Genomic DNA, 16,210 nt, shown 5'->3' on the forward strand with positions numbered 1-16,210 from the left:
TTAGGAAGCTAGACAAGCTTTAACATCAAGACTCCACTCTTAAATATTTCAGTTCAGGTGCAAGGTGGGGAAAATCAGTTTGCCCACAGAAATGTGATTTTTAGCATATTTTCTTTGTGACTCTCTGCATATGTTATAGAAGCAGTTTTTTAGAAGCACTTCAGACCCGTAATTATACATGCAAGATATGTGCAGGATCTTTATAAATTAAACTGAGATAATTAAACTGTTCATAAATTCATTACTTGAAATAATTAGAAAACTTCACTATTTTAAATATTTTTAAAAGTTACTGATTATAGTAATTAAATCATGTGATAGCAGGAACAGAAATCTGAATTAAATCCATGGTAAAACAGAGAGGATATAGTAGGTCCCTTAACTTTAGTCTGCTGTAACTTTCTAGTTAAAGTGGATTACTAGTACTCACACACCATGGTAACAAGGGATTAGCTTATTAGTATTGATGTGAATTAGTCTTTGAGATCCATGTAGGTAAAAGGTGCTACAGAAATGCAGTGCAGAAATACAATGATTATACTGCAGTTTTTCAATAGAGAACATTCAAGTTACTTTGGTTTACAGTTTTTTATCTTCTCAGGAACTTTCTTTGACAGTTAGAGATGTGATTATAAATGTTAATTATAAAAGGAAAATGCAGCATATTATTTGAGGCATTCTGAATGAATGTGCAATTATTTAACAGGGAGAGTAGATTTAGAGGATGGGGGTTTTTTTTAAATCTTGTCAGAAATATTTGCATCTAGTTTAGCATTAGTAGTTTATAATCAAATAATATATTTTCTGAGAAATGGAAGTTTGAATAAACTCTTGACTTTTCTTCCTTAGCAAAATGATCAACTTTTCACAACCAGATACAATTGATGAAAGGGCTATTAATAAGAAAAAACTCACTCCTTTCACTATTTCTGTAAGTACTACATGCGTGGAAACTTGCTACAAATGAAAAAGTGAAGTATTTTTCTGTTGTAATAACAGTTCTCCTGGTGGGAAAAAAAATTCCAAAAATTATATGTAATTTAAAAAATCCTGAAGCATGAGATTATATTTGCTAATAAATTCTACTGCATTCTCCTGTTTCTTAGATGATTTACAGAAAAACTAGGTTTTTTCTTACCTTCCCTAATTCTTTGCCTATTAGCTGTTTTTGTTTTGCCTTACTGAGTACCTGAAGAAAGTAATTTTAGACTTTGAGTGGATGGCCAGGTTGTATTTTTGCCATGCAGAAAGTATCTGCATGGCTGTATACTCTGTGATAGGATGATGCACTTTCAGTACTGGAGAGCAACTTGGACAGAAGATGAGAAGGCCTATTCTGAATTATGTATGAAGTCATGGAAAAGTTTGACAGAAACAAACTAAATGATAAGAACTTAGTTTGAGTTTAAGAGAACAGGTCTGGAAAGGGAAGTAGATCCATAAGTTACTGGCCCAATGAGAAAAAAGGGCTGATGAAAAACCTCAGTTAAAGGACAGACTTTTCATTTTAGGCAGTGATTTTAAAATATGAAAAGATAAACCATGCTGTGTTCTACATCCTCCAAGTGGGTTTTGTAATCACTACTTATTTAAAGAAGATTTGTCAGCAAAGATTATACTGAATGTGTTTATGTTGCCTCTGTAGATAGTGGAATATGACACAAGAAAATAGTAACACTGATGAGAGCTGCCAACTGTTTTTTCTTGGGATCCTTGTCAATATCTTTGACAGTCACTAGCTTTCCTTTGAGTGTCAGGGTTTTGAATTGGCGTGATTTTCTTACTCTTGTCATTCAATTACACTTTAACAATTGCTTGAATAAATGTGTAAGATTTAAGATGGGATGGCAGTGATATCAGTAGTATCCTGCACAGGACTTCATGCAGGAATTCCTTATGAACATGTTTTTTAGGATCAAGCCTCTGATATTTTGAGCAGTATTGTTTAATTTGTATAACTGATACTTATGAATGGCAAAAAGTATTTTGAGTAAAGTATTCCTTGGTAATCCCAGCTGCTGAAGGTGGTCCACAATTTTTGGTAGGTCCATATTAAACACTGTCATTGTTTTCATTAAATATTTGGTAAGACACAAGGTAGTTCGCAAAAAACCTCCAGAGTGTGCAGTTTTTCCATTGGAAGCCATTGAACTAATGCATTATTTCTTCCAAAGTTAATTATGAACCATTTTACTAAAAATACACTCTCACAAATTTGTTAAATGATGATATTCCAAATAGGAAAACCTAAACCTGGCTCTGAACTCAGCATCTGCCATTGGCTGCACGGTTGTCAATATTGGATCACAAGATTTGCAAGAAGGAAAACCACACTTGGTATTAGGACTCTTGTGGCAGATCATTAAAGTTGGCCTTTTTGCTGATATTGAGATCTCCAGAAATGAAGGTAAGAGTAATGCCAGCTATAGCAATGTCAACCACTTGGAATTAGCTCAGACCACAATAGCAGTGATTTCAGCTTTCTTTCAAACTTGCTTTTAGCTCTGATTGCCTTGCTCAGTGAAGGGGAAGAGCTGGATGAGTTAATGAAGCTTTCCCCAGAAGACCTCTTGCTGCGCTGGGTGAATTACCATCTGGCCAATGCAGGGTGGCAGAAAATCAGTAACTTCAGTCAAGACATTAAGGTAGGTAGTTATTTGCTCTCATAATGGAACACAGTGGTATTAAAACACACAATGCATAGAAAAAAAAAAGTCAGATCAGAAGAATTTAGATACGACAGTAATCTGCTTTCTCTGGGTGTAGGTTTATCCTGCATTTTTCAACATTGAAAGAGCATTATTTTGATCTTTTCTATCCTATTTAGTTGCTCATCCCCTGTGTTATCGTATCACAGTGCAAAGTGAACACTTCGAAAAGCTGATAGTCAGGGAAGTTCTAATGTTGTAAGATGGCTATTAGAGTTACGTAGGATAATTTACATCACCTTATTAGCTGCCTAATAACTGCCAGTCACTGCTTTGCTGGTGTCAGCTGACTGACATGGGGGCTGAAAGGTTCCTTGGGGCAGGTGGCAGAGCTGCATAATTCTCTCTTCAGTCGTTCTGCAAAGGCATGCAGAGCGTTGTAGTAGCCCAGCTGATGAGAGAACACAGCAGCTTTTTAAAACTGAAAGCAAAGGAGGAAGATTCCTTAAAGTGGTTATACCTCCTTTCACTAGGGAAAATCATGTCCTTAATTGCAAGTTACATCTTTTCAAAAGCTAACAAAATAGCTGTTATGAAAGCAGACTTTCATAACTAGAGTTTTATAAGAAAAATGAAATATGCGGAAAATATGGTGTTCAAGAGAAGTAGTAAATACTGGAACTAGTAAGGGTTTATTTTTAGTTCTAGTTTGTTACTGCAAAATTGATCCTTTTTGTACATAAATTTGCCCTTAGTTACCACAGTCTAGTTAATATTCAGCAGAATAAATTTAACTAGCATTGTCCAGAATAATTAGCAGATATTCCTTTTCTCTGTCATCTGGCTAAGTAAGTTCTGTGTGAAACAGGGTAGTAAAATGGCTGTATGACTTCATCCATATTCACTGAAATTAGGATGCTGTATTTTTGACTCCTGTAACACTGTGACTTTTGGATTTGACTATTAGAGTAATAGATGTCTAGGAAAGGCTACATATTTGCTGCTTGCCTTTTTATTTCTTTAATATTACACTGTTTCTTTTAGGATTCAAGGGCATACTACCATCTGTTAAATCAGATTGCACCCAAAGGAAATGACCTTGAACAATTGCCCATTCAAATTGACTTTACAGGATTTCATGTAAGTCTCCAGAAATGTAAAAATAGACTGGAATTATCTGAGACCTCTGCGTATGTATTCAACATTCTGGTTATCTCTGAACCTTTTTTTGTTTCCTAATGTGTGCAAAAACTTGGCCAGATTCCTCAGTGTTACTTAAGCTTAAATGAGCAAAAACTTGAATAAGTTCTACAGTGCTGCTGAAACAGGATAGTGCATCCTGCAGTGTAAAGTTTAGAGATATGTTTTACTTGGAGTACTGTACATTGATTTTCATTTGGGTTGTGCAACATGATTATTACAAGATCCTGCTCAGTTCTCCTCTTCCGGAATTCAGAGAAGGAAAAAGAATAGATTCACAAACCATTGTTCCTTCCTGTAACCAAATAGCATTGAGAACTAATATGTGAACCCTTCCAATAACCAGCAGGAATGTTTTAAGTTGTGAAGGAAGCCATCAAGCTTTAAGTTATGAAGGAATAGAGGGTCTAAAACAGGCCTACAATGACGTGAAAACACTTGTCTAAGCTGCTTCATAATGCAAAGTTGAACTGCATGCCTATATACCTATAAATCAATCAGAATGTAAAGTAGAATCTCATTATTCATTACAATCATGAAACCATGTGCAAGTGTGCCTACATGTTCTCTTAAATTCTTTGTTTGCTCTTGTTTGGGATTTTTTGAGAGTGAGAAACAGTAGATGTTAATTTTTTCCAAGTTATTTCCTACAGTTTGTATGATCACGTTTTGCAATGAACCAGTATATTACTAATTAAGACCAATGAACAAAACATGTAAGTTGCCAACTGACAATGATTAAGAGGAAAAAATACTAAAAGGACAGCAAGTTTGAAGCATTCAAGTTCTTACCGATGGTTTGGGCATCATCTGGAATTACTGTGCTTGAGAATATCAGTTTAAAGCAGTGATGGTGAACCTTTGGTACATATAGGATATGCAATATGGGAATCAACAGCTTGGAAATGGAAATAAAACCTCTACACTCCTGGCTGCAGTTGCTGTGATTGATGAGGAATGCTGTGCTGACAGCCACAGAAGTGAAGGACAGTAGAAGGCAGAGGGGAATTGTCATGGGCTGTAAGAGCTAGCTCAGGCATTTGCAGAATGAGGGAGGAACTGACACGGGTCATTTAAAGATTTCCTACCTGGTGGTTGGTAAAATCCAGTACTAGGCTTAACTGCAAATTAACTTTTGTTTGTTTTTCTTTTTAGGATAAAAATGACTTGAGGAGGGCTGAATACATGCTCCAACAGGCAGATAAATTGGGCTGCAGACAGTTTGTAACTCCAGCTGATGTGGTTGCAGGCAACCCTAAGCTCAATTTGGCTTTTGTTGCAAATCTCTTTAACACATATCCAGCCCTGCACAAGCCGGACAGTTCATCTTATGATGTCAATTTATTAGAAGGTACTCAACTTTCTATCTATACAGAAGATAAGAATATTAGTCATTTCTACTTAGGTATTCCTTGTAGGTTGTGATATAGGATCCCTGTGTGCTGGTGCCTGTGTTTACTTGCTAGCAGCCAATACAAGGCTTAGTAGAAAACCCCAGTAGTGTGCATATTGTTCACTTGTGTTAGCTTGACCAAGTGGTTATTCCTGAATAAACTTCTGTCATTCATTTGCAGGAGCAAAAACTGTCCTGCTACTTTCCTTTCAGTTTCCCATGCTTCTTTCCATGCTACTTGTCTTTTAGCTGATGTATAAATTCTAGCTTTTCTTTGCAGTCCTCTATTATGCAACTGTACTAGTTTTTAAAAGTATTTTTCAGACAGTGCATTCAAATATATGTGTGTATCAGTGTGTTGCCTTTTAAAGTAGGAAACTTTTTGTAAAAGAAAAGGCTTCTGTATCAGCCACCTATATTAATCTAATACATTCAAAGCCTGTATAGATCCTATCATATCAGGGAATTTGGCCTTTAACTGTACAGTTCAGATCTTTAATGCCAGAGATAAAGGGATAATTGGTAACAATCTTTGGCTGTTGCCCTTGCTGTGGACCAGCTAATCTAGGATAATGGAATGGCTCCTGCCAGTGTATTTCACAGTTGTTCAGTGATCTCAGAGGAATGTGAGAATCAGGGGTGCCGCACTCGGGAGAATCATCAGCAATGTTCACATAGTCCTCTGCACTGCCTTCTCGTGCCTTCCTCTTACTGTTCCTAGCAGGTTTCCTTTCCGTCTGGGTGAGTCCATCTTCCTTTGCTCCCGTTTGTTCATAGTTTGTCTGTGCTGCTGCGTCCCTGTGTCACAAATCTGGTACCCCTCAGTGCTTTCCTGTTTCAGGCTTCTTGCTCTTCTAGCTTCAGCTGGCTGCCAGCTGTGATGTGATAGAGGTTGTAGAGCACAGGACCTTGTCTTCCCTTTTCAGCTGTGATATCCCCAGTCACTGCAGTCCCTGCTGGCCAGGACAAATGACTGAAGGAAAGGTCTGCTCTTCCTCTGCTTCAGTTTTATTAGAAATATCAGTTGTTGGAAGTGTATACAGGAGCTGTGTGGAGGTGGAATATGTTCAGTTCAGCTTCTCCACTCTGAAGATAAAGTTGCTGGTGTAATTTGAAATACTGAAAACTTGGTTAAATTTGGAAGAGTTTTCAATTAATTGAATTAGTTTGAACTAGTTCAAACTAGTTGAATTACTTTCTGGACTTTCCTGAAATATTTAGATGAGATCAAAGTCTCAGCCAAACCAGTTTAAAAAGTAACCATCAGCTGAATGCTAGACTATGATTTTGTAATGATAAATACTGGTCAAATTTAACTATTTACAGTATATATTTTGGAGACGGATAATCACACCAATGTTATCTGTTCAAAGAAAAGTAGATGACTCCTTTTTGCCGTCAAATAATAATTGTCATGTGTGAAGTAGATCTAAACCATCAAAATAGTTTATTTCAGCCCAAAGACAATGTTGTTAATGTTTTCTCCTGTTGATGTGTTATTTATTTTCCATTTAGTCCTGTGTTTATACTGATGTTTTCTCAAGCTAGTGATATAAAATGTGACATTGATTTCTTTATAGTTTCATCATAGATTGTCTGTTGAAATCTGACTCATAATTTATAATGCTTTCCTGTTTTGCTTCATGAAATGCAGATTTGACCCCTCCTAATGTAGGTACTGTATTTAGTACTTTTCTGTACTCCGTAAAAGTGTTTATTCTGCTATTTTTCCTTCTTTTTTTTTTTTCTATTGTTTAGTCATCTCTGTCCTTTTCTGGTTGATTTTTTGCATTGTTCTTACATTTTTCTATTGTTTTAATATGCCGTCATAAGTAAAAGAGAAGGAAAAAACCCCACAGCATGTAAAATGAGGGCAAGAGTTGCAGTAAGTCAAATGTCATACAGGTATTTGGGGGGTTTAGCCAGTAAGGGCTTTCCACGAACTGAGATGTCAAGCTGTAGGCATGTGTAGGTGAGTAGAGCTTCCTGAGAGTCTTCATTTCCCTGCATAAATTCCATCTTTTCAAGGACTGTCCCACCCGATCAGTATGGTGTGGCTGTCCTCTTCAGTTTAAGACAGTTAATGCTGTGCATAAACCCTGGTAACACATCTGGTGATGTGCACTGAAATATAGAGAGCATATCTCTCAGGAATTCTGAACATTTGCTATTGTGTGGGGGTGGAGAGGACAGTCCTGAGCTCAGTTATTGCACCACCTTTGCACGTTGCTGCTGATCCAAGGAGCCTCTTGCCTGTGGGGAAAGCAGCAGTTTGGAGACCAAGTCATGCAGAAAGCTCAGTTCTTGGGGGAGGAAGAGGAGGGACTTGTGCCCACCCACTTTTCCTCCAGTGTAGATGTCCTGTGCTGTTGCTTACATTACTGGCAGCCTTCATGGCTGTCACCATGAGAGGGTTAAGTACTTTCACTCAGGCTGGCTGAACTTCTGGTGCAACTGTATCTTGAGCTGCTTTGTGTTCCAGAGATAATCTTAGATATATTTGCAGCTCTTTGGATTCTTGGCCCCCTCCCTATGGCTACTTTCCGCTCAGTTCCACAGTGTAATGATCTCAAAAAAGAGATGGCAATAAATATAAAGGATACTACCAAATTTGCTCCTCTCTCTTTTGTGTAGCTCTGCCCCCTTTCTGCAGTTTTCCAATGATTTTGGCTATCTGCTGCACCACTCAGCAGAAGATATGCTCCTGATAGGATCACAAGGTATATTTTGACTAAAAGAATAGAGAGAAAAAAATGGGTCAGTTCTCGGCCATCTGGAAAACTTATGAACACTCATGTATTGCATGATAAAGGGATTTGTTTAGAGTGGCATATTAAATCTGGTGTGCTGGGTTTAGTTCCTGGGCTCCCACTTTCCAGAAGGGTCCTGCCCAGCTTGCATGCTCTTGCTCCTGCTTGGCTACTTTGGATTCTCCTGACAACGTTAAGCAAGCATTTTAAAATCCTCAGTCTGACTGCAGTTGCTGAGTATCTGTTTTTGTGGCTGCCCTGTTTTTAGTAAGAGTTCACTAAATAACCTTGGTACTGTCTTTGTGATCGACAAATGTTCCTAGAAGCACTTTGCAGTCAGTATTTTAGGTACTGCAAATCAAGTCAAAGCTCACTAACCATAAAATCATTAAATAAAAGCACAAGGTGCGTGCTTCAAAACACTGTAATCTCAAAGATACTCTCTATAAACTTAAATTATGTATAATTCTTGAGTTGTGATTGTTTTTTAAATGGAAAAACTGTTATTTTTAATAACTTTGTCACAACATGTGATTCTTCTTTTAAATTTAATGTGGCAAGAAATAAGTGAAACAAAGCTCTCTGATGACCTCGCAGAATAGTATTTTTCTTCTGCTTCTTCTGTTTCATCAGGCTCTTTGGTTATTTTTACAAGTAAATATGTGAAACAAACAGTAATTCAAATTGCATATAAAAAATCTTAATTTAGAAAATGTATCAATAAGATGAATATCAACTATTTCATAATAATTGGAAAGAACCTGGTAAGGTGGCTGAAACTTTTAAAGTAAAACTTATGAAAGGGTAAGAGACCTCAATTAAAATGGTAATTTGTATCTAAAAATCAATGTTATAACATAGATCTAGGCATGGAAAGATGATGTTAAAGAGATTTTCTTTCTAGTCTAATGATAAATATATGTTTACACAGTAGCTTCATTTTACAAAAACATTCATTAGTCCATTAGTCAGCCTAGAACTGCAGAACTAAATGAGACAGTTTTCATGCTATTTAAACCTCCTCAGACAAACATGGTCTTGTTAACCTCTAAGGAGCAAACAAAAACAGCAAAGAAAAATCTTGCTTGGATATTTGTGCTTCTATCTGGAGAAATCTGTTCTTTCATTGTTTGGAGAGGTTTTCTCCTTCCTCAGTGTCTTCCCTGTTCTCTTAACTGTGGATTATCAACCCAGGGGAACAAAGTTATGAGGTTATTCCAAGCTCACATATTCAGGCTAAATATTTTCTCAAATGCTACTCTTTGATGCAAGAGAAAACAGCTTATGCAGCACTGATTCACATGTAGATGGCCACAGGGATGTTGTTAAAATTTAGGTGTGTTGTATGTAGAAAAGTAATGAATTATTGCAAGCTGTAACCTTATAGAGAAAGGTTAGAACTCATGATTGCAATAAAAAAAGCAGTCGAAGTCAGGAAAGTGAAGATTGAGATTTACTTCTTAATGAATTTTTTGCAGTTCTTGTAAGTAGAATTGCTGGTTAAAACTGTGAGGATAACTGGCCCTCTCAGCAGTATAAATAGCTTCATAAATTTCATCTATACAACACTGCCTCTTCATATTTTCAGTGCAAAGAACTAAAAAAAAAACCAACCCATTGCTTTGGGGAGGCCCTTTGCAAATGAATACTGTCAACTTCTGTGAGAGGAGACTTGCAGTGCCTCGTGTGTTAGTACTGACTTTTTATTAAAAGATGTCATTTCAAACAGATCTAATGGCACCATTGAATGCAGTTTCCACTCATTTCAGTTTCAGGAAATTATTATTAATCATCTCCATGATATATTAATTATGAGTAATAGGACAAAAATTAATTTTCTATTTTTTTCTAATTGTGTTTACTCAGATAAATGTAGTCTAATAATGTGAGTCCCTGTAGTGCCCCTGCCCTGTGCCCAGAACTGAGCAAATCTGAATTGGGTAGGATTGCCTTGTAGTATAGACTACTGCTGGGAAATGATGAACTCATTTTGGGGTGGGAGGGGGGTGGTGGGGGATATGAGAAGGATTTAAATATTGCTTATTAAAGTGTTTTCTCCAATAACTTATATAGAATTATATTTGTTGCCATAGGAGAAAGTAAGGAAGAAAGAACTTTCAGAAACTGGATGAATTCACTGGGTGTAAGCCCATATGTTAATCATTTATACAGGTAAGATTTTTTTAAAAGAATTATTTGACTTCCCACTGGGTGACAGGGGAAGAAAGAAGGAAATAAGAGCGGGAGGTTGTATTTCTACTACAATAGTGATTCCAGGTTTCCACTTCAGAACTGGTTTATAGGACCACATTAAGCAGTATCTGACTCAAATATTCTAGTCATAATATAGATCAGCCAGAAAACCTAAGGTTTTAATCCTCCCCCCTCCCTCACTTGTTCTTTTTTTTTTTTTTTTTTTTTTTTTTGCAAGTTAATTTCATTGGTTTTGATTAGTCTTTAGCAAAATACATATGTAGGCATCTGCAGATAAAACATGAGTAAGTTAAATGCAGATAAAGCGTTTAACATTTGGGAATGTCCTTAGAAGACTAAAACTAGATCAGTAAATTAAAACTCTTTTAACAACTGTTTTGTCTGTTCCTGCCCTGTGAAAGTAATTATTTAATTGAAGCCACTGGGTAAGCTTGGTTCATGAAAGTTTGTGAAAATAATGATATCAAATGCAGAATTTGGTGTATATAATTGCAGAAATCAAGCAATAGGATATAGGCCAGTTTCTTTACCAGTTTTTATTTAAGTGTCTGGAATTTTTCAGCAACTTAATTATACTGTGCAAAGTCTCAAGTACTTACTTTCATTGTCGATCTGTGCTTTTGTGCTTAAAAACATTGTTTTGCTCTGACTTAGTGACCTTTCTGATGCTTTAATAATCTTCCAACTGTATGACATGACACGTGTACCTGTTGACTGGAGCCACGTCAACAAACCTCCTTACTCATTACTGGGTGGCAACATGAAAAAGGTGAGTGGATACAAACCTCCTTACTCGTTTCTGGGTGGCAACATGAAAAAGGTGGGTGGATGCTCTGGGAGGCAGCCCAGCTTCACTGGGTCCCATTTTGCTGATGGCAGTCTGTGTTGTCAGGATTTCTGGGCTACTGAGACAGTCCTGGGGGAAAAAGAAAGAAAAATCTATTTTTCAGATACTATCCTAAAGAATAAATAGCAGTTATAGCACATATCACCTTAGTTTCTAAATGTGGACATGTTTTGGCAGTATTTAATTTTTGGCCTGATTTGGATCTCTAAGTGAAAGCTTCAGGGCTGACATGGCTGTGGTTGCTGAAGCCTCCTGTACTGTGAGGCATTTCCTCCCAGAGCAGTTTTATATGCTGCCCAGAGGATTTGGGCAAGACTTGGAGAATCCAAGCTTTCACTTAGTTTTGTGATTGTTATGAAGCCTGAAATGTAGAGGATAAAAACTACTGCCGGTTTAAGAAGAACGCATTTCAATATCTTTCAAAGTATAGTTTTGATATAAATGTATTTCATTCATTGCCTTAGTAGAAACTTGATTTTCTCAAATATGGAAAGATATTATTGGAATCTTGCATAATTGCATTTATAGTAAAAACTGTGTTATTTTAATCACAGTGTAGCTAGACTGGAAATATTTTCTAGCTTCAGATCTCACTGTAGGTAACGGTAAGCCAAGTAATTTAAAATGCATATAGATTATAGGTCTGTATTGCAGAAATATTAAGGTGTTTTCATTATTTGCGCACAAAATTTATTTTCAGATTGAGAATTGCAATTATGCAGTAGAACTTGGGAAGACAAAAGCCAAATTCTCGCTGGTTGGTATTGCTGGACATGATCTAAATGAGGGTAATCCAACTCTGACTTTGGCTTTGGTATGGCAGCTGATGAGAAGGTAAGTTAGATGCAGTGTATGATGGATGTGTGTGTATGTGTCTCTGAATGGGTGTCTGTATATCAAGGCAAATAGTGTATATATTTGCCTGTCACCCAACAGGTATTGTAGAGAGTGATCTCTCAATATCCCTGTTCTCAAAGATAAAATTGTGTATGTGTTTGGTAATTTTACATACTGTGCAGTGATTGGAGCCACAATTTATAGTGACAATTAAAACCTTATAAACTAGAAATGGTGGCTAAAATTATAAATGCTGCAGCAAGTGAAAAGAGCTCACCTTGTGACATGTTGATTCATGTATCTTTCTGTAAGTAGAGAGTAATTTAAATATTTGTAAAACCCAAGGAAGTGGAGATACATATACTATAGAAGTTAAAAGGGTAAAAAATTGTAGGCCATCACAGCTATAGTTACATAAGTATCATCAAATCAAAATCTTGCTACTGTATTAAGTAAAAAAAAAAAAAAAGGTATATAGTGATTTCATGAAGGAGTGTTTTATTGCAAATGTTTTCCTCAAATTACTCTTCTTACATCTATCCCAAAACACTTGGTGGTTTTTGTTCTCAGACTGCTGTGATTCAGGTTTTTTCCCACTAGGAGGGTAGGGAGCCATTTTAACTTAGAAAGTAAAATTATGATGTACTGAGCATGAAGATGTTACAGTGACTATTATGAGATCTGGGATAATATTTTATTCTTTCATTCAGTAACCACTGAAAAACTGCTTTCAAGTACTATGTAGCTGGTAAGGTAAAGGGTACCTTACAAAGAGGAGTACTTGGCACTGTTACTGTGATGAAGTAATATTTTACCTTTTCTTTCAAAGAAAAGTTAAGCAAAGTTGAGTTCTACCACTCATTGTAACTTGGCCTCTTGTTCTCTTTATTGAAGGTATACTTTGAACGTACTATCTGACCTCGGAGAGGGTGAAAAAGTGAATGATGAAATTATTATTAAGTGGGTGAATCAGACACTTGCAAGGGCAAATAAGAAAACTTCAATTATAAGTTTCAAGGTAATCAATTTTATTTACTTTTCTTTCCACATCTACTAAGACCTGGGCTTTTTTAACCTGATCTGTTAATGATTTGGTTGTAGCAGTGGCTCTCCCATCAGCTAGAAAAATTGTTTATGGAGATATTTCTGACAGTCTTCGAATGTTCAAAAGTGTTTTACAAATCTATTGACAAATAAGAGAAATTGTAGCATCTGCAGTAAGATAGAAAACAAAAAGCCCAACAATAAAGAAAATAAAAAGAAGTTTAAACTTTCAAAGGGGCTTCTGTCTGAAGTTATAAGTGTTTGGGCCTGGGCATGTCGTATATTTTCCAAGTTTTTGGATATAGGCACTCTCATGCTTGTAGAAGCAAGAAAAACGATTTTGGAAATACCAGGGGCAGATGACCATTTCTCCTAGGAGCTGCTTCAAAGGGTAATTCTCAGGTGTGACAGAGGTGGCGGAGGGAGCCCGCGGTGGCCAGCGACACCTTGTGTCGTCCTGGGCCCTGCTGAGGAGCAGCAGGACAACAGGAGCTGTTCCCATTCAGCAGATAAGAACACACTGATAAATTAGAAAGCTTTCCTTCCACATTATTTAAGTGTTCAAAACAAAAGAAGCCATGTGTGTCTCAGGTGTTTTATTCTGTGTGAACCTCTTGCTTTAGAAATGGCTGATTAATAATTGCACATAAATGTAACCTGCTTGTACAGGTTCATTTTATAATCTGAAGCAATTATGTCTGTGGTTCAAAACAGGAGAACCTAGCAAGTTCAATATTTGAAAGTTCACTATGTTATGAACTTTAATTAGTTAAGCATTATTAATCAAAAAATGAAGTAAAAATATTTCATTTTCACTTTAGAAGGTAACTCGGGCCTTCATTTTCTTATGAGAGGTTGCTGCCTCTCTTATTTCTATATAAATTGTTATAATGGTGCTATTAAATAATAGGACAAGAATATGTCCAAATATCTTGCCTTTGGTATGCCTGTGTTTTTTGGGGGACATTGGTTGTTTTTAAGGTTATTCAAATGGCAAGAAAAGCTACATATAGGGGCCTGTAAGGATCTTTTTGTTGTCTTGAAAGTCTGGTCCTTAAACTTGTATCAAAATTCCCTTCCTTCCTTAGGGCTTAGGGAGGGAAGTTTGATGAATTCAATTTAAACCACTTGTGCAGTAATGATACCAGCACAGTGAACATTGAAATACTGATTACAAAAAAGAACATTAGAATTTATAAAGGGTAAGGAAAACCTTCACACTATGAAGTAAGAAAGCAGGCTTCTGTCTTGCAGTATGCATGCAAGATGTGCTATTGGGTGTTTTGCATTTTGAAGATGGAGTAATCAAAGCAAATTCCTTAAAGTAATCTTATGAGTCTTTTTCTTTTAGGACAGATCAATTAGCACTAGCTTACCTGTCCTAGATTTAATAGATGCCATTGCACCTAAAGCAGTTCGTCCAGAAATGGTCAAGAGAGAAGACCTTTCTTACCAAGACAAATTGAATAATGCCAAGTAAGTTTTACTTGAACGCTTCATAATTTCCTGAAATGCATGAATTCACAGTGTAATGCATGATTTACTGATTTGTTAAGAGAAAGGCAACACTAATATTAATTGATTTTTTGAATAGAATATAAATTCTATTATTATTTATTTTTCTACTGTATCTAAAATATTAACTCAAATTCACAGCTGATATGAACTGCCACCACTGCACTGTAATTGGTTTTTTAATAGTCTGCCATACCTCATATTGGTTTTGACCAAAATAAATGCTTTGATAACTGGCAAGACATCTGCCAGTACAATTACCAGAACACGCTTTCTTCACAATAGTGTCCATTTTCTATTAGAGCCTAAGTACTGTTGAACAGGCATATCCTGCTATTGAAATCTGGTTTTGTTGTTGAGAATTTTGACATATTAGTAGATGCCAGAAAAATAACAGTATTTGTTTTCTCTTGTTTTCCAAGGTATGCCATTTCAGTTGCTCGAAAAATCGGTGCTCGTATTTATGCTCTCCCAGATGATCTGGTTGAAGTGCAGCCAAAAATGGTGATGACAGTGTTTGCATGTTTGATGGGAAGAGGACTGAACAGAATAAAATAATGCAGACACGTAATACAACTTTCTGCCATGTTAAGCACAATGAATGCCTCGCAGTTTACAGAGTTCTGAAACTTAGTATGATGAGAAAAATTGTATGCACAAATATACTCATCAATTATCTTTTAATAATGTGTTATATTAGTTAATTTTCTTCAGTTTCATAACACATGAATTATTTACAGCTAATACTGTTTTCAGAACATGCTCATTAACAAATTAACATCACAGATTTGTATTGCTTGGAAAAACCCATGTGAATCAAGCTCCATTTGCATTAGTTTTCCGTAGCACTGTAAAAACCTGCATTGTTTTACATATGTTGTTTCAGGATCAATTATGGAACACTGTTTGATTTTTGTGGTCTCAAGGTGCATTCCAATTCTGTTGGACTCCAAACTGCACAGAAATTATCATCCTTGCCTTATTCTTGGAGAGCTTAACTCTTGTTGGAGCCAATGAGAGTCTCGTCATTGACTTCAGAGCAAGTAAAGGCCTGTGATAATGTCTGGTAACTGATGAATACTGATTAAATGATCAAAGTTTTTTTGTGGGAATTATCTTTAAATTTATGTAGTAGTTTTGTTCTGTTACCTAGTAGAAACTTTTACAAAACATGTTGTATGAAAAAACCAGCAATAGAAAGAAGAAATGTCCTGTCATTATTAGGTCTGCATATGTGCTAAGTTTCTTGGTTGGACTAGCTGTTGGTTGAGTTTTTTTAACCTTTCATAAAATATTGTATTAAGAAAACAATAAAGAGCTGGCTAGTCCACCATGGGATTTCTCAGTACTGTATTGCATTTCCTTATATATAATTTCTTTGATTTTTCTAAAATGTGTATCATGTTGTGCAGAGGCTTTGTGTAGAAGGACAAATGCGTTGTCTAGATGAGATGAAATCTATCATTTTTTCTTAGTAATTTTAAAGTAACTATTTGTACTCCTTTTTCATCAGCTGTAAATTTTCACTTATCATGCTCGAGCTGGACCTTTAATAAAGTTGTTACCAAAAGCCAAACAATAAGGAAAGTAAATTAAAATTAAAGAGATTATTTTTTTAAGTATGAAGCTTCTGCTTTCTCTCAGATCTTGAAGCCAGTGCTAAGTGTGGCAGAACGCGAGAGTTCTGATGTTGTAGTTGGGCTAAGTTTTACATCTTCCCTATCTTACACACAATAGAGCAACAGTGAAGGAGGCATCCATC

General features: G+C 36.2%; 1 protein-coding gene across 1 annotated transcript in view; it reads left to right on the forward strand.

The window, feature by feature from the left end:
• Positions 1-15,784, forward strand: part of PLS1 (plastin 1) — a 41,271-nt gene extending 25,487 nt beyond the window's left edge. The window contains exons 6-16 of the mRNA XM_066326352.1: positions 850-931; positions 2,242-2,407; positions 2,503-2,645; positions 3,693-3,788; positions 5,004-5,199; positions 10,085-10,163; positions 10,860-10,974; positions 11,753-11,886; positions 12,784-12,907; positions 14,285-14,409; positions 14,871-15,784. Coding sequence (XP_066182449.1) covers positions 850-931; positions 2,242-2,407; positions 2,503-2,645; positions 3,693-3,788; positions 5,004-5,199; positions 10,085-10,163; positions 10,860-10,974; positions 11,753-11,886; positions 12,784-12,907; positions 14,285-14,409; positions 14,871-15,006 — 1,396 coding nt within the window. The 3' untranslated portion in view covers positions 15,007-15,784. The remainder of the gene's footprint in view (positions 1-849; positions 932-2,241; positions 2,408-2,502; positions 2,646-3,692; positions 3,789-5,003; positions 5,200-10,084; positions 10,164-10,859; positions 10,975-11,752; positions 11,887-12,783; positions 12,908-14,284; positions 14,410-14,870) is intronic.
• Positions 15,785-16,210: the final 426 nt, after the last annotated feature.

The sequence above is a fragment of the Sylvia atricapilla genome, chromosome 10 (assembly GCF_009819655.1).
Source record: "Sylvia atricapilla isolate bSylAtr1 chromosome 10, bSylAtr1.pri, whole genome shotgun sequence".
NCBI lineage: Eukaryota > Metazoa > Chordata > Aves > Passeriformes > Sylviidae > Sylvia > Sylvia atricapilla.